This window comes from Vipera ursinii, assembly GCF_947247035.1.
Source record: "Vipera ursinii genome assembly, chromosome: 5".
In the NCBI taxonomy this organism is placed as follows: domain Eukaryota; kingdom Metazoa; phylum Chordata; class Lepidosauria; order Squamata; family Viperidae; genus Vipera; species Vipera ursinii.
The window spans coordinates 77,200,979-77,224,463 of record NC_139518.1 but is presented as its reverse complement, the minus strand read 5'-3'; the positions used below and the strand labels follow the sequence as shown (position 1 = coordinate 77,224,463).

The 23,485-nt window shown below is 42.4% G+C and overlaps 1 protein-coding gene across 1 annotated transcript in view; it reads left to right on the top strand.

The window, feature by feature from the left end:
* Nucleotides 1-23,485, top strand: part of PCDH15 (protocadherin related 15) — a gene marked incomplete at its 5' end in the record, with an annotated part of 427,034 nt that overhangs the window by 56,438 nt on the left and 347,111 nt on the right. The window contains one exon of the mRNA XM_083364768.1: nt 10,349-10,509. Coding sequence (XP_083220894.1) covers nt 10,349-10,509 — 161 coding nt within the window. The remainder of the gene's footprint in view (nt 1-10,348; nt 10,510-23,485) is intronic.

Below are 23,485 nucleotides of genomic sequence, written 5' to 3'. Positions count from 1 at the left end.
CTTGACTCACAACTACAACTGAGCCCCAAATTTCCATTGCTAAACAATACATTTGTCAAGTGCTTAAGTGGTTTTAGACTGTTTGGACAGATGAGTGCTATATGCCATTTTACAACCTTTCTTGTCACAGGTGTTAAGTGAATCACTGCAGTTGTTAAGTTACTAACAGGGTTGGCTCTGGCTTACTGTTGTGATTCCTCGCCAACCCATGGATCCTGAGTCTCAGGAATCAGATAAGGAAGAGGAAGGGCCTGAAGTGACATTAGAGTCAGAGGAAGGCTCTGAGGAGCTCCAAGACTTACAGTCTGACAAGGAGCCTGGCCCCTCTACTCGTCCTGAGGCTGAGACACAGCTGTGCTGGGAGTCTCAGTTGGACAGTGATGAAGCACAGCTGGGAAATATCCAGGATGCACAATTTTTCCTTTTAGGGATTGATTCTGCTGTATTCATCACCTTGTTTGCTTTCACTCATAGACACCCTCCCTCTGTCTCCCTGCACTGTGCTATTTTAACTTTATGTGATCCCTTGATTTATTTATTTTTTTCATTTTATTTAACATTGTAATATTGCTATCTTAAAGGGATGCGGTGGCTCAGTGGATTAGGACGCTGAGCTTGTCGATCTGAAGATCGGCAGTTTGGCAGGTCGAATCCCGAGTGCCGCGTAACAGAGTGAGCTCTTGTTACTTGTCCCAGCTTCTGCCAACCTAGCAGTTCGAAAGCACGTAAAAAATGCAAGTAGAAAACTAGGGACCACTATGGTGGGAAGGTAACAGCATTCCGTGCGCCTTTGGTGTCTAGTCATGCCAGCCACATGACCACGGAGACGTCCTCGGACAAGTGCTGGCTCTTTGGCTTTGAAACGGAGATGAGCACTGGCCCCTAGAGTCGGAAACAACTAGCATGCATGTGCGGGGGAACCTTTACCTTTACCTTTTTATTGCTATCTTGATGACCTGAACCTAGATAAACTGCTAAATCTTTTTAAAGAAAAGTATTTACAAGTAGAACTCATTAATGAGCAACTAAGATGATTAGGGGACTGGAAGCTAAAACATATAAGGAATGGTTGCTGGAATTGGGTATGTCTAGTTTAATGAAGAGAAGGACGAGGGGGGATATGATAGCATTGTTCCAATATCTCAGGGGTTGCCACAAAGAAGAGGGAGGCAAGCTATTCTCCAAAGCACCTGAAGGCAGGACAAGAAGCAATGGATGGAAACTAATCAAAGAGAGAAACAACCTAGAACTAAGAAGAAATTTCCTGACAGAACAATTAACCAGTGGAACAACTTGCCTCCAGAAGTTGTAAATGCTCCAACACTGGAAGTTTTAAAAAAGAGATTGGACAATCATTTGCTGAAATGGTATAGGGCTTCCTGCCTAAGCAGGGGGCTGGACTAGAAGACCTTCAAGGTACCTTCCAACTCTGTCATTCTATTCTTTTCTGTTCTGTTCAGTGACTGACTGCCTTGGGCAGCAACAATTCAGTGTTATGACACTGATTTAAAAGGTAACTTAGCAACAAGTGCCCATATTTACTACCTATGCAGAATTTCTTTCCTTCTTAGTCACCTGTTTGGCATAACAGCAAATTGTTCTGTGCCTGACCCAGTTTTTAATTTTCCTCTCCCCCCTTAGAGAGCAGAAAGATTGCCTAAACAAGCTGTCTTTTTCTGAGCTGCTTTTCTTCACAGTGTAACACTTCCCTAAAAAGTGCTAAAGGCAAGTTAACAAGCTCAGGTCTGTGACCTTAATTAGTTGATTAGAAGGCTGTGTCGCTGCTGCCTGAAACTGACCAGACCGTAATCAATTTCACACTAAAGTCTTTTGCCTCCTAAGCTGTTCACGGCTCATAGTTTGCTAGGCAAGCAGCTTTGCTATTGCATTGTTTATGTGTGTGGCTGGTTATTCTCTTGTAATCCCTTCCTCTCCAATGAATAGAAGTACAAACTTTAATTCACTTCTGCTGATTATCTCAGCTTCAGAATGAAACATTCCCAAGCATGGGGAGTGAGGAAAAAGGGGCTATAAGATTTGACGTTTTAATCAGTTTTTGCTCCTGATTTTCCCTTGAGCTCTGGAATTCTCCCCTGCCATTTGGGCTCACTCATCTGTTTGGCATCACATCTTATTGATGCTGTAAAGCTAATGAAAGCGGAAGTAAAATTGGAATCATTGTTACTGTCATGTGATTTTTTTTTCATTTAGCAACTGCTTCACTAAAAAAAAAAAGTGAGTTGCTGGTCTCACTGGCATTGCTAAGCACATTGATTTGTGCTTTAAATTGTAAGCCGCCCTGAGTCTTTGGAGAAGGGCGGGATATAAATGGGATTAAAATAAATAAAATAAAAATTGCTAAACAAGAACTACCTGCATTTTACATTTTTGAAATTGCAAATTTTAAAAGAACAAAGAAAAGGTGCAGAAATCTAAACAATATGGCAGCCCTGGAGGAAATAGCTACGCAGGGTAGTTAGTGATCACCCAAGGCGACAGCAATTTGCAAGCCATGCAGCTAATGATAGCTGGGGCTATACTGGAATGAAATTTTTGAAAGGTTTCACTCTGAAGTTCTTAAAGCAGCTTGACCAGAAAACACTACTTTTGAATCATAACTAGAAGAGGGGAAAAACGGGCTAGGAATTATATGGAGGAATATCACGTTCTCCATTCCTGTTCTCCAGAAGAAAACAATAACCTGTATCAGTGATGAGCTAAACAAGATATACAATAAATAAGGCTGTATCAGAGAGATCTGTGAGTGAACCTATCTCAAATGCTTGTGGGAAATGCAACATAGGATCCAAATTAAAAATGTGCCTTTCCTGATTAAAATTTAATTATATAAGCCAGTGATCACAAATGGGAGGGAGGTCTCATTTCAGGAGCTGCTACCAAAATGTAAATAGTGCTTTCTGATTTTGCTTCTAATGTTTAATGTTTGTATTTTAAAAGACAAGATTGAACTCCTTCTTCTTTTCCCTGATTAGGGACCCTAAAGGGTCCAACTGGGCCAACAGTAAAACTGGATAATGTTTCAGATTCAGTTCAGAAGAGGTCCTTCAGAGTGCAAAGGAGCATATATGCAGTGCCTGTCTGCCATTCATTTAAAAGTGCAAGAATACCTGCATTGTCATTCCAAAAAATATTCTTTCAGAGTGATTCTGAACCATTTCACGGTTCTACCAAACAGTAATATTATTGTGTTGCTTTTTCTAAATGTTATGTCCATGTATATTTTTATATGTATGGCAGCCGGTCCACCACGTTTGGGCTTAAAAGCTAAGCAGGATCTTGTCAGATAACTACTTGGATGGGAGACCTTTGGAGAAAATGAAAACTGTAGACCAGGAGTGTCAAACTGCCGGCCTGTGGGCTGGATGCATCATAGTGAAACCACGCCCACCCCATTGCCAGCAATGCCAAAAAAAGTCACAATACATCGTGACACGTCATGTGACATTGTGAGTTTGACACCCCTGCTGTAGACTAAGCCAAGAAGTAAAACAAAAAATATTTAGGAAGAAACAATGGCAACCTACTTCCATGCTTTTCAAGAAAAAAAAAACATGGGTAGTCAATATGATTGGATGAATACTGTAGTTTCTGTATAGACTATAGAACAAAAAAAATGTATTGCCATATAAATACAAAGCATAGAACAACCCAGTGCAAGAGGGGGGGTGAGGAGAGGGAGAGGGAGGAGACAGGGAGACAAGGATGAGAAGCAAAAGGGTGTCTCAGAAAAGAAAGTGGCATGTGTTTATATGTCCTATATCTCCAAAAGAAGATACTGTTCAACAATTGAGGGGGGGGCGTCTCTCAAAAACTGCAAGTCAATAGAGACCGCATCACAATTGAAGTGCTGCCTCTTTTGTATATGTCAACACATGTACAGAAGACGTAGGGCTTCAGTTATAATGCCATATGCACCATGTTGCAAATTTTGATGCCAAGAAGCCTTTGGGTGCCCTCTCAGCTAGGTTGTTTTCTTACAGACATTTCATTACCAAACTAGGTAGCATCATCAGTCCAAGTCAAATATTCTCCTGTATTGATTTTGACACCCCTCCCCTCCTGCAGACATTGCTGGTTACTGTGCTGGACTAGAAAAATACAGCAGTAAGATAAATAAATGTACAAATGATGATCATGCTGTCACTATACAAGCAAAGGACTCTGTACTCTTTTTGTAAATGTTAAACATAAAAAAGAAATGATGGGGACAGAATTGTTTTGTCAGGTGCATTTCAGCTGCTTCTTCCTCTTAACCTCTGCCATAACCCTTTCATGATCTTGAACAACCACCCCAGGTGATCTTTCTGTCCAGGCAGGAATAGATGACAAGTGTTAGAAAGACCTGAGTTTGTTCTTTGGCTATGCCAAAGGAAGCCAATAGGTGAAACTAATGCTGTTGTCCTTTCTACTGTTGTGTGGTTCAGATTATAACTCCAGTGAGAAATTAGTTGTCAACCTGGGGTTCACATCACAGCTGTCCTGCTTTGTGTTTGGCAGTAGGCTGAAGTAAATGTATGCCACATCAAAATCTTATCTCCAGCTTTCATATGTAGAAGGAGTAGGTTATCAAACTGGCATTTTAGCTGAAGGACAAAAGCTGGCTCTGAGCAACTAAAAGAAATGTTCAAAATATAAAAGGAATGAAAGGAAGGCATTTTCCCCCCCTCAAAAAAAAAAAGCTGACACATGAACTTAAAGTTCAGAAGTGTAATAGCAAGGTGGTTAGCTGAAGGACAGCCTTAAAAATGTTCAAGTAAGTGACAGGAGAATTATATGCATTTGTGATTAACACCACAGGAATAGGAAACTCTTGTGATAGATAAATGCTCTCTGAATGCGTGCGATCCAACATGTTAAAGTAAATCAGAACCAAAGTAGAGGCTGTACTGAATATTCATTTGAAATTATAGAGTAGATCTCTTATCACCTCCTTCCTCAATTTTATTGAAGACTGCAGTCAGTGACAAGATTGCTTTTAACCTTTTCCCAGCCACATTTCTAGGGAAATTCCTGAAGCAATTAAAAAAGACATTTCTATTAGCCTTAGGGGGTAAAATAAAAATTAATAGAATCAATGGTAGCTTCTTCCTCATCCCCACCTGCACCCAGTGGTGGGATTCAGCCGGTTCGCACCACTTCAGCAAAACCTGTAGCTATTTTTTTGTTCCCCAGGCCCAGAATGGACTTCTGGAAGTGGCATCCACACAGAAAACTGGTTGCTCACATATTTGAAACCCACCACTGCCTGCACCCCCAATAGCCTTGTTAGAAGGGAGGAATTTTACCAGGTGTTGAGTCAAGGAGGAAAGTTTAAAGGCTTTCTGAATATAATGTTCCGTTGTTTCCCATTACTGTTTTTTTAAAAAACTGACCTGATTTTCATCATATCAAGCTCGCCCTTTGGGTAAAATCAAGTTTTATATCCAAAGTGCTTGAATTATAAAGGAAAAGATGTGGAACAGATGTGTCCAACCTGTAGCCCATGGGCTACATCTAGTAATGTGGCCACACAAGTTAATAATAAAAATATTTTAAAAAATGGAAGTATTTTATTTATATACATTAACTATATTATACACGAGGGCAATTCAGAAATAAACTTCCATTTGGTTATCAATGACAGACACTCTCAGATACAGGACTTTTATTACACACATTAGAAAACTACATTACATTACTTTTTGAAAAAATCGCCATTCAAATTGAGGCACTTGTCATAAATAATAATAATAATAATAATAATAATAATAATAATAATAATAATAATAATAATAATAATAATAATAATAATAATAATAATAATAATAAGTTGGAAGGGACCTTGGAGGTCATCTAGTCCAACCCCCTGCTAAGGCAGGAAACCCTATACCATTTCAGAAAAATTGCTGCCCATTCTCTTCTTAAAAACTTCCAGTGTTGGAGCACTCACCACTTCTGGAGGCAGGTTGTTCCACTGATTAATTGTTCTAACTGTCAGGAAATTTCTCCTTAGTTCTAGGTTGCTTCCCTCCTTGACTAGTTTCCATCCGTTGCTTCTTGTCCTGCTTTCAGGTGCTTTGGAGAGTAGCTTGACTCCCTCTTCTTTGTGGCAGCCCCTGAGATATTGGAACACTCCTATCATGTCACCCCTCACCCTTCTCTTCATTAAACTACACATACCCAATTCCAGCAACCGTTCCCTATATGTTTTAGCCTCCAGTCCCCTATATGTTTTAGCCTCCATCTTACAAGGTGTGAAATTCCTTATAGTCGTGCAGCGCCAAATCTGGGTTATGGGGAGGTTGATTAAAAACACCCCAATGGAACTTCTTCAAAAGTTCTTGGGTACATCTAGCATTGTGTGGATGAGCATTATCGTGAACTAACACCGCACCGAAAGTGGTGCCATAGAAAATCCCGCCAAATGTGAAGATGCCAAAGGAGTACTGCTAGTGAAGTTCATAGAGAATGGTTCGACCATCAATTCAAAAGTCGACTTTGAAACACTATGGAAACTCAGACGAGCCATCCATAACAAGCATCGGGGCATGCTGACTTCCGGTGTGGTGTTGGTTCATGATAATGTAATTTTATAATGTGTATAATAAAAGTTCTGTATCTGCGAATGTATGTCATTGATAAAAAACCGAGGTTTATTTCCGAATTGCCTTCATATTTTATATTCAGGCCAGGACAATTCCTCTTCACTCAAACTGGCCCAGCAAGCCAGAGGTTTGGACTTGCCTGGTATAGAGATTCAATCAAATCTAAAAGAACAGCCCTATAATTTGAATTGCAAAAAAAGGGGCTGGCCTCTTTTGTCGCGCTCTCTCTCTCCCCTCCTCCTCCCATGCACCCAGAAAGTCAACTACTGTACATTCTATGCCAATATTTCTCAACCTTAGCAAAGTTAATATGTTTGAACTTTCGTGCCCAGAACTCTGGAAATTGAAGTCCACACATCTTAAAATTGCTGAGGTTGAGAAACACAGTGTCCTTTTATGAAATCCCTGCTGTTTTCTGAGGTTGGTTGGTTGCTTGCTGTTTTGTTACCTGACTAGGTAACATCATCAGTGTGATAATGGTGTTGCAATGATGTTGCGACCTGTATGGGGAACAAAATGTCTGCAATCAAACAAACAACCTCAGAAACCATATGAAAAGTCAAGGGCTAACTGTGGGCCAACCAGTTTTTTAGCCTAGGAAATCAACCTACAAGGATTACTCTAAAACGATAAAACTAAAAGTTGCAGTAATGTTGTTTCTTCTGATTGAAATTATGAACTTCAGCTGGAAAGAATATTTCTTTGGGCTAAATTTAATAAGAACTGTTTATTTGCAGTTTATAATATTTTGTGCATCAAATAATTAGAATAAGCATGTACAAATCTAAATGAAATTATAATCTAGGAAAGGTAGCAGTTTGTTATATTAGGTAGATATGCTTTAAACAGTTACTTTTTATTGCTTATTATGATCTTTTAGCAATAAACGACTGTTTTTTATCCATCCCGGTGTTCAAAGATTTTATACTTTAAGTAAATATGCCTAGGATTTGTATTTTTAAAATTATTAAGAATATATCTATCTATCTATTTATCTCTCTCTCTGTGTGTGTGTGTGTGTGAATTTTTTGGCTTGATTTATTTATTTATTTATTTATTTATTTATTTGATTTAATTTGTATACCGCCCTTCTCCCGAAGGACTCAGGGCGGTGAACAGGGCAATAAATACCAAAATACCTTGCTTGCTTTATATACCGTATATACTTGAGTATAAGCCGACTCGAGTATAAGCCGAGACCCCCCAATTTCACCCCCAAAAACTGGAAAAAGTTATTGACTCGAGTATAAGCCGATCCGCCGTTCTGCAAGCCTCTGCCGCCAGCAGAGGCTCGATCCGCCATTTTGCAAGCCTGAATACACAGGAATACCCTGTGTGGCCGCGGCTCTCGGGGAAGCCCTGGCTGTCCGCTTCCTCGCTCCACGCTGCCATTCGGGGCCTGCGCGTTCCCCGGGCAAATCGCGGCGCCCAGCAGGCGAGGAAACACGCCCGCTCCAGTCGCCCCCCCTTCCCTCAGGAGACGCGAAGCAAGTGACCGCCCGGAGCTTACCGAGGACTTACGCGCGGCCGAGGCTTCGGTGCTTCCAGGATCGCGCGCACCTCTCCCAAGCCGCCGCCGTCCGGAGACCTGCCGAAGTTTGGGGAGGTTTGGGGAGGTGCGCGCGCACCTCCCCAAACCTCCCCAAACGTCGGCAGGTCTCCGGACCTCCGCGCCCTGCCTGCCTGCTTCTTTCCGCTGCGGAAAGAAGCAGGCAGGCAGGGCGCAGAGGAACGGAGGCCTGCCGACGTTTGGGGAGGTTTGGGCGCCTCCCCAAACCTCCCCAAATGTCGGCAGGTCTCCGTTCCTCCGCGCAGACCTGCCAACGTTTGGGGAGGTTTGGGCGCCTCCCCAAACCTCCCCAAACGTCGGCAGGTCTCCGTTCCTCCTGCCGACGTTTGGGGAGGTTTGGGCGCCTCCCCAAACCTCCCCAGGTCTCCGTTCCTCCGCGCAGACCTGCCGACGTTTGGGGAGGTTTGGGCGCCTCCCCAAACCTCCCCAGGTCTCCGTTCCTCCGCGCAGGCCTGCCGACGTTTGGGGAGGTTTGGGCACCTCCCCAAACGTCGGCAGGTCTCCGTTCCTCCTGCCGACGTTTGGGGAGGTTTGGGCGCCTCCCCAAACCTCCCCAGGTCTCCGTTCCTCCGCGCAGACCTGCCGACGTTTGGGGAGGTTTGGGCGCCTCCCCAAACCTCCCCAAACGTCGGCAGGTCTCCGTTCCTCCTGCCAACGTTTGGGGAGGTTTGGGCACCTCCCCAAACCTCCCCAGGTCCCCGTTCCTCCGCGCAGACCTGCCGACGTTTGGGGAGGTTTGGGCGCCTCCCCAAACCTCCCCAGGTCTCCGTTCCTCCGCGCAGACCTGCCGACGTTTGGGGAGGTTTGGGCGCCTCCCCAAACCTCCCCAGGTCTCCGTTCCTCCGCGCAGACCTGCCGACGTTTGGGGAGGTTTGGGCGCCTCCCCAAACCTCCCCAGGTCTCCGTTCCTCCGCACAGACCTGCCGACGTTTGGGGAGGTTTGGGGAGGCGCCCAAACCTCCCCAAACGTCGGCAGGAGGAACGGAGACCTGCCGACGTTTGGGGAGGTTTGGGGAGGTGCGCGCGCACCTCCCCAAACCTCCCCAAACTTCGGCAGGTCTCGGACGGCGGTGGCTTGGGAGAGGTGCGCGCGATCCCGGAAGCACCAAAGCCTCGGCCGCGCACAAGTCCTCGGTAAGTTTTTTTGTTGACTGGAGTATAAGCCGAAGTGGAATTTTTCAGCCCAAAAAGTGGGTTGAAAAATTCGGCTTATACTCAAGTATATACGGTATATATATATTGCTCAAAAAAATAAAGGGAACACAAGATAAGACATCCTACTATTAAATACAGTACATTGTGTTATTTTAGTGTTCACTTTATTTCTTCTGCCAACCTAGCAGTTCAAAAGCATGTAAAAATGCAAGTAGAAAAATAGGGACCACTATGGTGGGAAGGTAACAGTGTTCCATGCTCCTTTGGCGTCTAGTCATGCCAGCCACATGACCTTTACCTTATTTTTTGAGCAGTATATATATACACATATACATATACATATACATATACATATACACATACACATAGTAAGTGTTTTCCAGTGAAACCAGTCCAATAGAACACCTTGGTCTACTGCTATGGTTACTTTTGCCTTTCAGCCCCAATCTAGGAGTGTTTTACAGGCTCAAGTCACTACTGCGATAAACTATTGTTGTAAAAAATCAAAATCTAAATTTACAACATACACACACACACACACATATATATATATATACCGGAGACTCTTAAGTGGTTGTTCTTCCTCTTTTTTTTTTTTGCATTCTGTGATGGGGGGTGATTGTGTAACTATGCAGTTCTGATCTTGGTTTGACGGAGCACTCTGTGAGCGCTCACATTGTCTGCATTCATGTCATGCACGCCACTCCTCTTCCCAACTCCTGAGGGCTTGATACACAGGGGGGAGATCAATATGCCGATTGATCGAGGAGTGGTCAGAGAACCAAGCTTCCTTGAATAATCATCCGCCCTTGGTGTTATCACAGGCAATCGCCTTAGCCCCCGTCAGATTGAAGGTGTGCTTGTTTGTGGCCATGTGTGCCCACACATGTGAATGTAGTTCTTGTCTTTTGATGGCGAGCTCGTGTTTGTGTATCCTAGTCCTCAGTTGTTTTGCAGTCTTCCAAATATATATATTGTATTTCACTTACAGATGTACCTTCCCTTCTTTCTGTTTCAGGCACAATCTTGGTAGACAGCATGTTGATCAAAGGAACAGCAAGAGGACCTGATCCCACTATTGAACTCACGTTAAAAGATAACACAGATTACTGGGTCATTTTAGATCCCATCAACCAGAGACTTTATCTTAACAGCACTGGACGAGTTCTGGATAGAGATGTAAGTTGTTTTCTTCATCACTCATCAACTCAATTCTTCTTTTACATTAAACTTCTAGTTTCAGGATTTTCTTTTCTTTTTCTTTTAATTTTTATTATGAGTAATGAAAATGAGAAATGCACATTTCTGTCGTAAGCATATTTTTTACTGTGAAAGAAATTCTATTTATTTTATTTTATTTATTTATTTTAATTCCATTTATATCCCACCCTTCTCCGAAGACTCAGGGCGGCTTACAAGCTTAGCAGTAGCCTTCATTCTATGTATATGCCTGCTTATTAGGGCTTTCACACCCACCCCCAAGCGGCATTATTACAAAGTCAGCTTATTGCCCCCAACAATCTGGGTCCTCATTTTACCTACCTCGGAAGGATGGAAGGCTGAGTCAACCTTGAGCCTGGTGGGATGCGAACCTGCACTAATTGCAGGCAGCTGGTGTTACTTAAGGAGGCATTAGCCCACTGCTCCACCAAGGCTCTTTTAGCTCTATTGAGCTCTTCTAAATATATTAAACTGTAGCCATAGTAGGTGTCTCAAGTCATGGATGTATGTTAAGAACCAAGCATCCTATCAAGCAGATTTTTATATTTTCTTGGTCATAGTCAAAATAATAGTATAATTTTTATCAAATGGCATAAATGACTTGATTCATGCAATGGGCTAGGCCTTAAACTTCCATTACAAATGACAGTGTCTGAATTCATTCCACACACAAATAAGAAAATTGTCTTTTACTTGGTGTGATTAATTAATAAATATACTAAGAATTGGGTAACAGTATTGATGCAAGCTCTGAATGTTGTTTTTTTAGTTTTAACACTTGAGGTTTTATATGAAAAGCAAATAAGCCGATGATTTCAATTTGGTAAGCTAATAATAAATATTTAAGGGAGTTGTGGCCATATCTGCCTTAATGGTTGCATTTCAAAGTACTGAAATAAGGGCTGAAGAATCTGTGGTTTGCAGTGTATTAACAACCTTCAAAGGCCTGTTTATATTCTGTAAAAGGTCCATTCAAATCCCCATTTGGATACTGTTATTCAAATGCTATTATCACTTTAATGTAAACGTTAAAGGGACAACTAAGTTCTTGAGAAAGTTAGCAACTGTTCTGGTAGATACTGGGAGAAAGGTTTATGATCAATCATAAAACTTTTTTAGGCCAGTTGTTGGAAGGTTCTGCTCTGGCTGTGTAACATCTCTGAATGGACTCTTAGTTCCTTAAATTTTTATGAGCACCCAACTCAATAGTTCTTTAATATTCTGAGCAGTTGCATTTAACAATATTAGCAACAATAATAATAATAATAATAATAATAATAATAATAATAATAATAATAATAATAATAATAATAATAATAATTTTATTTATATACCGCCCTTCTCCCGAAGGACTCAGGGCGGTGAACAGGGCAGATATATAAAAAATACAAAAATACAAAAGTTAAAAGAAAATTAAACATATGCCCAACTAAAAACAGTAAATACAGATATTAAAAATGACCATAAAAACCCAACCCATCCCCCATCAGGCCAGGCCGGCTTGTTCAAATAAGAGTGTCTTCAGATCATGACGGAAGGAGCGAAGGTCGGGCGCCATCCGGAGCTCAACCGGCAACCGATTCTATAGCTCCCGGGCGCCCACAGAGAAGGACCTCCCCCTGGGGGCCACCAATCGACATTCTCTGATCGGTGAGATCAGATATGGGTACAATAGAAACCACAGCTCCGTGTTCTTCTGTTTTGTTCCACGTGGACATTTGCCACAGTTGTGTGTTCTTCCTTTATTTAAATTTCTGGTGCACTCTGACAATTTTGTCTTAGCTGATAAGCAATCAAGATAAATTTATTTTTCTAAAGACAGCAATATTTTGCTACATTATGTATAAGCTTCACCCATAAATAGTTGCCAATAGTTCTCGTTGTTAGGGGATAGCTTTGCGTGGTTCTTTTTTTATTATTATTGAATGTGCATTTATTGGTTAATAAGTAAAATAAAGTTTCTCTCTGTTCTGTCAAGCCAGGGCAGGCACTCACATCAACTATATGGGAGCAAGGTGATAGTAGTCAGTTGCAATTGCACAGGACAGGACAGCAGGAGCCTCAGAATGCAGAACAAGCTAGGCTGAAAGCTTTGTGCTTTGGTGTTTGTCTGGTCTGGAACATGGTCCAGACTGCAGTCTGGGCTGCTATGGCACTGAAGCTCAGGGGCTTTTTGTAGACCCAGTGTTGTGATTCTTCACCAGCCAGTGGATCCGGCAGCCGAGTCTGAGGACTCAGATGAGGAGGAGGGGCCTGGAGTGACATTGGACTCAGAGGAAGGCTCTGAGGAGCACCAAGACTCACAGTCAGATGAGGAGCCTGGTCCCTCTCCTCACACTCGGGCAGAGACACAGCAGTTTTGGAAGCCTGAGTAGGGCGATGATGAGGAACAGCTGGGGCCAATCCCGGATGTCCAGATGCCCAGAGAAGAGAGGTGAGCAAGGCAGTGGGGCGGCTCCAGAGGCAAAAGTTTCAAGTTTCAAGTTTTATTTAATTTGTATACCGCCCTTCTCCTTAGTAGGGACTCAGGGCGGTTCACAGGGCATATATAAAAAAGACAATACAAAAATTAAAAAAAGATTAAACCCATGCCAAGTTAAAAACAGTAATACAAATCTAAAACAACAAATTAAAACCCATAATCCCCCATCAGGCCAGACCAGCTATTTCAAATAGGTGGGTCTTCAGGCCACGACGGAAAGTTCGGAGGTCTGATGCCGTCCGGAGCTCCACTGGCAGTTGGTTCCATAATGCTGGAGCGCCCACAGAGAAGGCCCTCCCCCTGGGGGCCACCAGTCGGCATTCCCTGACTGGCGGCACCCTGAGGAGGCCCTCTCTGTGGGAACGCACAGGGCGGAGGGGAGTTGATGCCGGCAGCAGGTGGTCCCCGAGGTAACCCGAACCCATGCCATGTAAGGACTTAAAGATCATAACCAAAACCTTGAACCTCACCCGAAAGACAACTGGTAACCAATGCAGCTCGCGGAGCAAAGGTGTAACATGGGAGTACCGGGAAACTCCCAAGACAACTCTCGCGGCCGCATTCTGTACCAGTTGGAGCCTCCGAGTGGTCTTCAAGGGAAGCCCCATGTAGAGAGCATTACAGTAGTCAAGGCGAGAGGTCACGAGCGCATGAGTGACCGTACACAGGGCATCCCGGTTCAGATAGGGCCGCAACTGGCGCACCAGGTGAACCTGGGCGAAAGCCCCCCTAGTCACGGCCACTATATGATCTTCCAGGGTAAGCCGTGAATCTAGGAGGACTCCCAAGTTGCGAGCCCTATCCACAGGGGGTAAGAGCTCACCCCCCATAGAAAGAGATGGAACATTTTGAATGTCCCGGGATGCCGGAATGTACAGCCACTCAGTCTTGTCAGGGTTGAGTTGAAGTCTGTTCCTCCCCATCCAGACCCGAACCGCCTCCAGGCAACGGGACATCACAGCGAGGGCATCACTGGGGTGGTTTGGGGTCGAAAAGAAAAGTTGGGTATCATCGGCATATTGATGATACCCAACTCCAAAACCACGAATGATCTCACCCAGCGGTTTCATGTAGATGTTGAACAGGAGAGGCGAGAGAACCGACCCCTGAGGAACTCCACAAACGAGAGACCTAGGGGCCGATCTCTGCCCCCCTGCCAACACCGTCTGCGAGCGTCCCAGGAGATAGGAGGAGAACCACTGAAGAACTGTGCCTCCCACTCCCAATCCCCTGAGACGCCGCAGCAAGATACCATGGTCGATGGTATTGAAAGCCGCCGAGAGGTCTAATAGGACTAGGACAGAGGAATATCCCCTATCCCGAGCCCTCCAGAGATCATTCACCAGAGCGACCAATGCCGTCTCCGTGCTGTACCCGGGCCTGAAACCCGATTGGTAGGGGTCCAGATAATCCGCTTCATCCAGGACCAGAGGGAGCTGATGCGCCACCACACTCTCGACAACCTTCACAAGAAAGCGAAGGTTGGAATGGCAGCGTGGTATCAATTAATTTGTGTGAGCAGGGAAAAAGCCACGAGTTAAACTTAAGATTATGCAGGATACTCGTGAGAGAGGTGGCCTTAAATTGCCTAATTTTAAATTATATTATGAAGCTGCTGCATTAGTAGGAATAAGTGACTGGATTAATTTGACGCAACCGAGGTTATTAAATCTTGAGGGTCATGATTTGTTGTTTGGCTGGCATGCATATTTGTTGTATGATAAGAAGGTAGATACTGTGTTTAGGATGCATATTTTAAGACAGGCATTGCTGAGAGTTTGGAAGAAGTATAGACATAAGTTGAGCTGCAAGATACCATTGTGGGCAATTCCAAAACACGCAATAGAAAATATACATGCTGGTTTCAAACATGATGTGACTACATACAAGGAAATTTTAAGGTTGGAAAGGAATGTTTGGTGTTTGAAATCATATAGTCTCTTGCGAGAAGAGAAGGTTGTTCAAACTTGGTTTCAATATATTCAGTTACGGGCCAGGTGGAAAGAAGACCAGAAAAATGGATTTGCAATGACTGATGAAAACTTGACAAAGCAAATTAGGAATCAGGGACCAGCACATATCAAACGGATATATCTTGCATTGATAGAGATTGATTCAGAAACAGAGCTTGTTAAGGATTGTATGATAAAATGGGCCCAAAACATTCAGGAAGTTATTACAATGGACACGTGGGAAAAGATTTGGGTGAGGAACGTAAAATTTACTCAAGCTCAAAATCTAAGAGAGAACTTTTACAAAATGTTTTATAGATGGCATTTAGATCCTAAAAAGCTTGCAAGTATGTATCCGAATTATCAGCCTAAATGTTGGAGGTGCGGTGATGAAGATGCAACATATTTTCACATATGGTGGACATGTAAGAAGGTTAAGGTTTTTTGGATAAAAGTCTGGTGGAATATGCAGAAGATTTTTAAACGGAGGATAAAGTTTTGCCCGCAATTTTTTTTGTTGGGAATAATTGTCGACGCTACAGTTGTGGACTCCAAGTTGATGTTGAACTTAGTTACGGCAGCAAGACTTTTGATAGGTCAATATTGGAAGAAAGATGAACTGCCGACCATAGAAGAGTGGACTTTAAAGGTTTCCGACCTGGCAGAGATGGCGAAGATTTCGGCCTATTTGAAAGATTATTCGCAAGAACGTTACATTATGGAATGGAGAAAATGGATTGAGTTTATCCAGAACAAGTATAGAGTTAAGAAGTTTTATGTAGCATTCGAATAAGTCTTCTTTCGTTTTCTTTTTTCTTTTTCTATTTTAGTTTTTTATATATATTTAATATTGCTAAGGTTTGTTTTATCCTATATAAGCTAGAGAGTGATGGATTTTAGAATTTATAGTTGTTAGTATATGGTTGTTTATGATTGTTTTTTTTTTACATATATACCTTGTATTTAGCTCTGGGAAGTCGGGGGGGAGGGGGGGAGGTAGGGGGAGGAGGGAGGGGGAAGGGGGGTTTTTGTAAAGGAAAACTGTATTTTAAAACTTTTCAATAAAAAAAAAAGAAAGCGAAGGTTGGAGACTGGACGAAAGTTGTTCAATACAGCTGGGTCCAAGGCAGGCTTCTTGAGGAGAGGTCTCACCACCGCCTCCTTCAAGACGGTGGGGAAATAACCCTCACTCAAAGAAGCAGATATAACCGCCTGGAGCCAGCCTCGTGTCCTCTCCCTAGCTGCATAAACCAGCCAGGAAGGGCACAGGTCCAACAAACATGTGGAGGAGCTCAGCCTCCCCATAATCCTGTCCACTTCATCAGGGGTCACAGAATCAAACTCTTCCCAGGTAACATTGACAAGACCGCCCGTGTCCTGACCGCCTGACTCTGCCCAGCTGGAGTCCAAACCGGTCCGAATCCGAGCGATTTTATCCGACAGATGTTGACTAAATTCCTCGGCACGACCCTGCAAGGGATCCTCCCTCATCTCCTGATTAAGAAGTGAGCGAGTCACCCTAAACAAGGCGGCCGGGCGATTATCTGCGGACGCGATGAGGGTGGAGAAGTAATTACACCTCGCCACCCTCATCGCTGCGAGATAAGACCTAATATAGGTTCTTAACCGCAACCAGTCGGGTTCGGATCGGCTAGACCTCCAGCGGCTCTCTAGGCCCCGTTTCCGACGCTTCATCTCCCGGAGCTCCGCGGAAAACCATGGAGCTCGTTGGGATCTGTGCCGGGTCAGGGGCCGCAAGGGTACAACCCGGTCAAGTGCCTCAGTGGCTGCCCTTTCCCAGGCTTCCACTAAGGCATCCGCCGAGCTGTGAGCAGTGGAGGCAGGTGGGGACCCCAGCGCCGCTTGGAATCTATCAGGATCCATTAAGCGTCTGGGGCAGTACCATCTAATTGGCTCCGTGCCCCCATGGCGGGGGGTGGCAAAACGGAAGACCAGCCGCAGGAGATGATGATCGGTCCATGACAGGGGCATAATAAATGGAGAGCCCCCACCTAGATCATCCAACCACCGTCTAGATAAAAAAATCAGGTCAAGGGTGTGGCCTCCCTCATGAGTTGGTTCTGAAATTACTTGCATCAGGTCCATGGCCGCCATGGAAGCCATGAACTCCCGAGCTAGCTCAGATGAACCTCCCAGGGATGGTAGATTGAAGTCTCCCAAAACTATAAGTTTGGGAAACTCAACCACCAAACCCGAGAGGATATCGAGCAGCTCGGGCAGGGCTGCCGCTGTGAGACTAGGCGAAATGTACACCAGCAGCAAGCCCAACTGCGCCCCAGGACCAAATCTCATAAAGAGAGACTCACACCCGACTATCTGAGAAACGGTGGTCTCCCGCGGGCATAAGGTCTCCCTAATGGTAACCGCCACTCCCCCACCCCTACCATGAGCTCGTGGCCGGTGTAGCACCCGGAAGCCTGGTGGGCAGAGGTCAACCAAAGGGACCCCACCCTCTGGGCCCAACCAAGTCTCCGTGATGCAAGAAAAGTCATTAAGAAGCCATGCCCCAGCTGGACTATAAAGGGGGAAGGTGTGGGAGGTGCGGGTTGCCAAAGGTTGCAGCTTCATGTTTTGATTGTGTTGCTTGCCTCCAAAGTCTTGGACATTGAGTCAGGTGTATAAAAATAAAAAAGGGGGCTGTTTTTCTTGTGGGTATTGCCTGGTTCCATGAAGCGGGGTTTTTCCTCATGAGTAAAGCAGTTGAGCAAGTAATTTTGTACGCTGGGACAGAACAACCAGAGCCCTGGCATGCCAAGAAGTTCTTAAGTGGCAGCATAGATTCTGGGGCTGTTTGTTGCTGGATAAGGAAGGAGACAGAGAAGAATGTTGAATATACAGTTGAGGAGACACTTGTAATTACTTGTAAGTAGTTCTTTATTGTTGTTCTCCTATAGACAGACCTCTTGCCAGACTAAGGCAACTGTCTGCATAACTACTAGATCATCAACATGAGCCTTGGTGGAGCAGTGGGCTAATGCCTCCTTAAGTAACACCAGCTGCCTGCAATTAGTGCAGGTTCGAGTCCCACCAGGCTCAAGGTTGACTCAGCCTTCCATCCTTCCGAGGTAGGTAAAATGAGGACCCAGATTGTTGGGGGCAATAAGCTGACTTTGTAATAATGCCGCTTGGGTGTGTGTGTGAAAGCCCTAATAAGCAGGCATATACATAGAATGAAGGCTACTGCTAAGCTTGTAAGCCGCCCTGAGTCTTCGGAGAAGGGCGGGATATAAATGGAATTAAAATAAAAAAAATTAAAAAAAATAAAACATCATTAGCATCATCATCATCATCATCATAATAATAATTTTAGCCAGTGTCTCTCCACTCCAGGATGAAGGCCTCTTCCGCATGTTTCCAACCAATATGGCCCTGAGCTTCCTTTTGCCAATTGGGCCTGCAATACATGCTGATGTCATTGATCCATCTTGTTTTAGGTCTCTTTTGTGGATGCTTTTTATCACGTGGGATTCATTCTGTGACTCTCTTGGCCACCTGCCATCAGTTCTTCTTGCTATGTGACCAGCCCATTTCCATTTCAGTTCTTTTACTCTCTTGATGATATCATATATACTTTTGTTTGCTCCCTAATCCATGGCCAGGTCTTTCTATCTTGTCTTGAATTGTATCTTTCCACAGCTCTTTTGCACCACTCGTAGCTTTTGTATCGATGGTGAGGTTAGTGTACACGTTTCATTGGCATATGTTAGAGCAGGTAGCACACACTGATCGAAAACTACTTGATATATTTTGGGAATTACTGGTGGAGGAAGCTCCTTTGCTCTCTTGCTACACACCAGAGATTCCAAGCTCCACTCTCTCTTTGCTTTCTGGGAAAGACTCCTTCACTCCTGCAACTCTAGATTCAGTGATGGGATTCAAACATGCGAACAACCATTTCTCTGTGTGGTTGCCGCTTCCGGAAGTCCATTCTGGGCCTGGGCAACAAAAAAATTAGCTACCGGTTCTGCCAAAGTGGTGCGAACTGGCTGAATCCCACCATCTAGACTACATTCCACCACAAAACTATTACATCAACTCTGAGCAGGTGTTTTTTTGCAGTCTCAATGCAGTGATGAGAATAACCAAATTTCCACTGATGTGGGAATACCAATCGCTGATGGTTTCTGCCCATCTCACTAGATCCAGCAGAGACAGCATACTCAGGTCTCCTTGGTGAAGCGTGTCACCTAGTGGGACCTAGAAAGTGTGACTTTCATATTGTGGCACCTGTCTTATGGAATACTCTCCCTCCCCTCCCTTCACACACACACACACACACACACACACACACACACACACACACACACACAAGATTTAAATGTTGGCAACCTTGTTGGCCTTCTTGAAGGCTGCTGTAGATCTGACTTTTCACCCAGGCACTTTTAATGGAGCCCAGTGTGAGTATATGAAAGATACTGATAAGATATTTTCTATACTGTCCCCTAAAGTTGGTCACAATTAGCAAAGTAAAATCTGCAGAGACTGCTTTACCTTTACTTATTTCCTATACTGCCTCAATGTGGTTTCTCATAATTTACTTTTATGCTGTTTTATTGTTCTGTTTACTGTCTGAAGTTTCATTGATAAATGGGCAGCCATGTGCATTTGCTGTATGAATGAATGAATGAATGAATGAATGAATGAATGAATGAATGAATGAATGAATGAATGAATGATGTCCATATCTGTTGGTTCTACACAAAACTTCATTGAGATAATTCTTGAATCCAAATATCTCATTCATAGATTTTACAACTGAGTAAGATTCTATTGGTAAAATAGTGAAGCTGGGATTTATTGGCAAGAACAGACTTACCCTAATTAGAATTTAAACTCTGGAGCAGACAATGTTTTGTTCCTGTGTAGGCAGATTTTTTTTTCTGGATGTATGTGGCTCAATTCTTGTTGGCAGTGAAGTAACTGCTCCAATCTTGTCATGTCTTTGAATTCCTGCTGTAAATCAGAGTTTCTGTATAACTGATATTTTATTTTTTTAACGTGCCTGGCAAAAGCTCTCTGATGACAATGCCCATATGTTTTCATATGATGTTTTCTCCCTCTCTGCCAACTTCACAAGCAATGTTATCTTCTCATAAATGCTTGTTCTTTTGTTTTTGGCTGGAAAAAAAAATCCCTCTAGGACATTTCAAAATACATCAAAAATAAATTCAAAATACATCAAAAACTACTATTTTATTTCACTTAGGGAAGTGAACAGATGTATTCAAGGGTATCTCCATCTGACAATGTAACCTATACAATTCTATTCTCTCCAGAAAAGAGCCACGTTGTATATGTGAGCACCATAGCCAAAGGAACAGCTAAGTAATTCAAAAGAGTTTCTGCCCTCTGGCCACGCCTGCAGCTTCTGTCTGCTGTTCAATCACGTCCCTTATTTCATTATCTTTCTTTGGATTTAGGGGCTCCGGGACATGTATTGTATTTTTCAGTGATCTGATGAAGCCCTGAAGCATTTAGGTTTTGAAGCAAAGCTCTAGACCCCTGATTCTTTTTCTTTTTATTAACCTATTTTTAAAAAAAAAAACTTTATTGAATGTTTTTAGAAGACAGGCTTTTAAAATCATTACCATTCATCTTTATTCCAAGAGCAAACCAGTGCATTTCAATTTGGTTTCAACAGATTGAGCATTTTATTCAGTGAAAAAGAGAAATTAAAAAAGCAAATGCACTATAAGAGAATGTGCCTCCTTGTGGAATGGTAATTCAGTAAATAGCGGAAAACGAAGTGTAAAATAAATTTAAAATTCTTAAGTGAGAGATTCAAAATAATTAGGGTAAGTCTGTTCTTGCCAATAAATCCCAGCTTCACTATTTTACCAATAGAACCTTACTCAGTTGTAAAATCTATGAATGAGATATTTGGATTCAAGAATTATCTCAATGAATTTTTGTGTAGAACCAACAGATATGACTATCATTTTTATTCATTCATTCATTCATTCAGACAGCAAATGCACATGGCTGCCCATTTATCAATGAAACTTCAGACAGTAAACAAAACAATAAAACAGCATAAAAGTAAATTATGAGAAACCACATTGAGGCAGTATAGGAAATAAGTAAAGGTAAAGCAGCCTCTGCAGATTTTACTTTGCTAATTGTGACCAACTTTAGGGGGCAGTATAGAAAATATCTTATCAGTATCTTTCATATACTCACACTGGGCTCCATTAAAAGTGCCTGGGTGAAAAGTCAGATCTACAGCAGCCTTCTAGAAGGCCAACAAGGTTGCCAACATTTAAATCTTGTGTGTGTGTGTGTGTGTGTGTGTGTGTGTGTGTGTGTGTGTGTGTGAGTGAGAAAAGGGAAGGGAGGGAGAGTATTTCATAAGACAGGTGCCACAATATGAAAGTCACACTTTCTAGGTCCCACTAGTTGACATGCTTCACCAAGGAGACCTGAGTATGCTGTCTCTGCTGGATCTAGTGAGATGGGCGGAAACCATCAGCGATTGGTATTCCCACATCGAATGTGACCCCATCCTATGTAAGGGCTTCAAAAGTGGGAATCAGTGCTTTCAACTGCATCTGGAAGTCTACTGGGAACTACAAAAAAAGTGTAGCTTTTATGACTGAATCTGGGGCCATTTAACTAGCTATTTTTGCATATTTCAGACAACCTTCTAAAATTTTAAATGACGATTTTTGTGACCTTAGAAACACTGTCTTCAGAAACTGGAAAGATTTTCACATTAAGCAGGTGCTCTTCTACTGACCTATCATAGTGCTTTATGAAAAACTGAGTTAAGTGCCATAGTTGGAAAACAATTTCTGATGCTGTGTCCCAGAAAAAAATATATCATTGGTCTGGAAAAGAACAAACCAAAAGTTTAGGGACAGAAAGATCTATGTTCAAGATTTAGGGATTTTAACTTTTAAAAATTAAATTAAGTTGAAGTGGGATACGATAGAGCCAGGGGGTCTTCAGACTCGGCCCTTTTATGACTCGTGGACTTCAACTCCTAGAATTTCTCAGCCAGCATGCCTGGCTGAGGAATTCTGGGAATTGAAGTCCACGAGTCATAAAAGGGCCGAGTTTGAAATCCCCTGTCAGATAGAGCTTTGTAAAATAATGGGCATTATATAAGGAATAGAGAGAAAATGTGAGACTCACCAAAGAAATCCAGAGCAGTTTAAACAATGCTTCTTTTGATGCCAAACAATACATTCTATAATACATTCATAATATTGTGAAGGAAAGTGATATAAATAAAAAATCTTGATGAATCTATAAAGAAAGGATATATTAAGAAAATGCACATTAAAAATTAGTATCAGTTGTTGCTGAGCAATTAGCATGCTTGTTTTTCTACTTTGCTGGTAGTATTCTCAGATGTATCACAGCAGATCACTGCTGATTAAAAAAGATCTGAATTTGATTGATCTTCAGTTTTATCTATTGGGTCCTTTGTGCTTTTCTTATGCTGCTTCTGTCAGTACAAATATAGTCAGAGTAATTACAAAGTTCTCTAGGAATAACATTGGAATTACACATAACTCATAAAAGTTAAATCATGGAAGAAAAATGTTTATATTTAAATATATAAGGATAGAATCAGTCTAAGTGTTTTTGATATTTTTGGTTTGAATTTGTGATGCTAAAGTTGTCAACAAGTTGATAAAATCTCAATTTTTATTAATTCTTCATTAAGCTATAACTGTAATTGCTATTTTTGTTTCTATTTGAACAAATCTTAAAATTAAAAACTTCCTTTACATTATGAAGTGACTGCACAATTTACAATTCTGATTGACTGTTGAATGAGTTAACATTATCTAGGCAATGAATCTGGTCCCAAAGCAAAAATCGTACACATAATTTTAGCTACACAGACAGAGAAGAGGCAATGGCCTAATTCACACATTTTGCACTTCTTTGCTATGAACTAGGATAGGTGATAATTTTAAACTTTGCTGGAAAATTACAAAATTCAAAACACCTCATTTTTAAAAAAATAAATAAAAAAAATACAGAACTTAAATTGCTGTCATTGAAACTGAGCCTTCTAATAACTCTTAGTCTATTTAATTGGGAAATTCGTTACTCTTCTGTCAGCCAAAGTAAAAACACAAAGGAAAATGGGTTGAATTTTCTGCCTAAACATAGACTTTAATAAATTGGTTCCCACTCCTGAAATAGAAGAGGCAGCTGTGCAACTAGGCAGTCTTTCATGCAGGAACATTTTTAATGAGGAATGCCACCAAATCTTTGGCTATTAAAAATAGTTTGTTCAGAAATATAGGGAAACAAGGAAAGGTAACAATCACAGGATTCCAGATGGCCTAATGGAGAATAAGGATAATCATCATCATCATCATCATCATCATCATCATCATCATCATCATGAAGAAACTGCATATAAGCAAACTTCCACCAAGCACGAACTATTCTTTCTGCACAAATGCCTATGATAGTATGTTTTGTCCACCAGAATCAGATACAAATCTCCAATAAATTG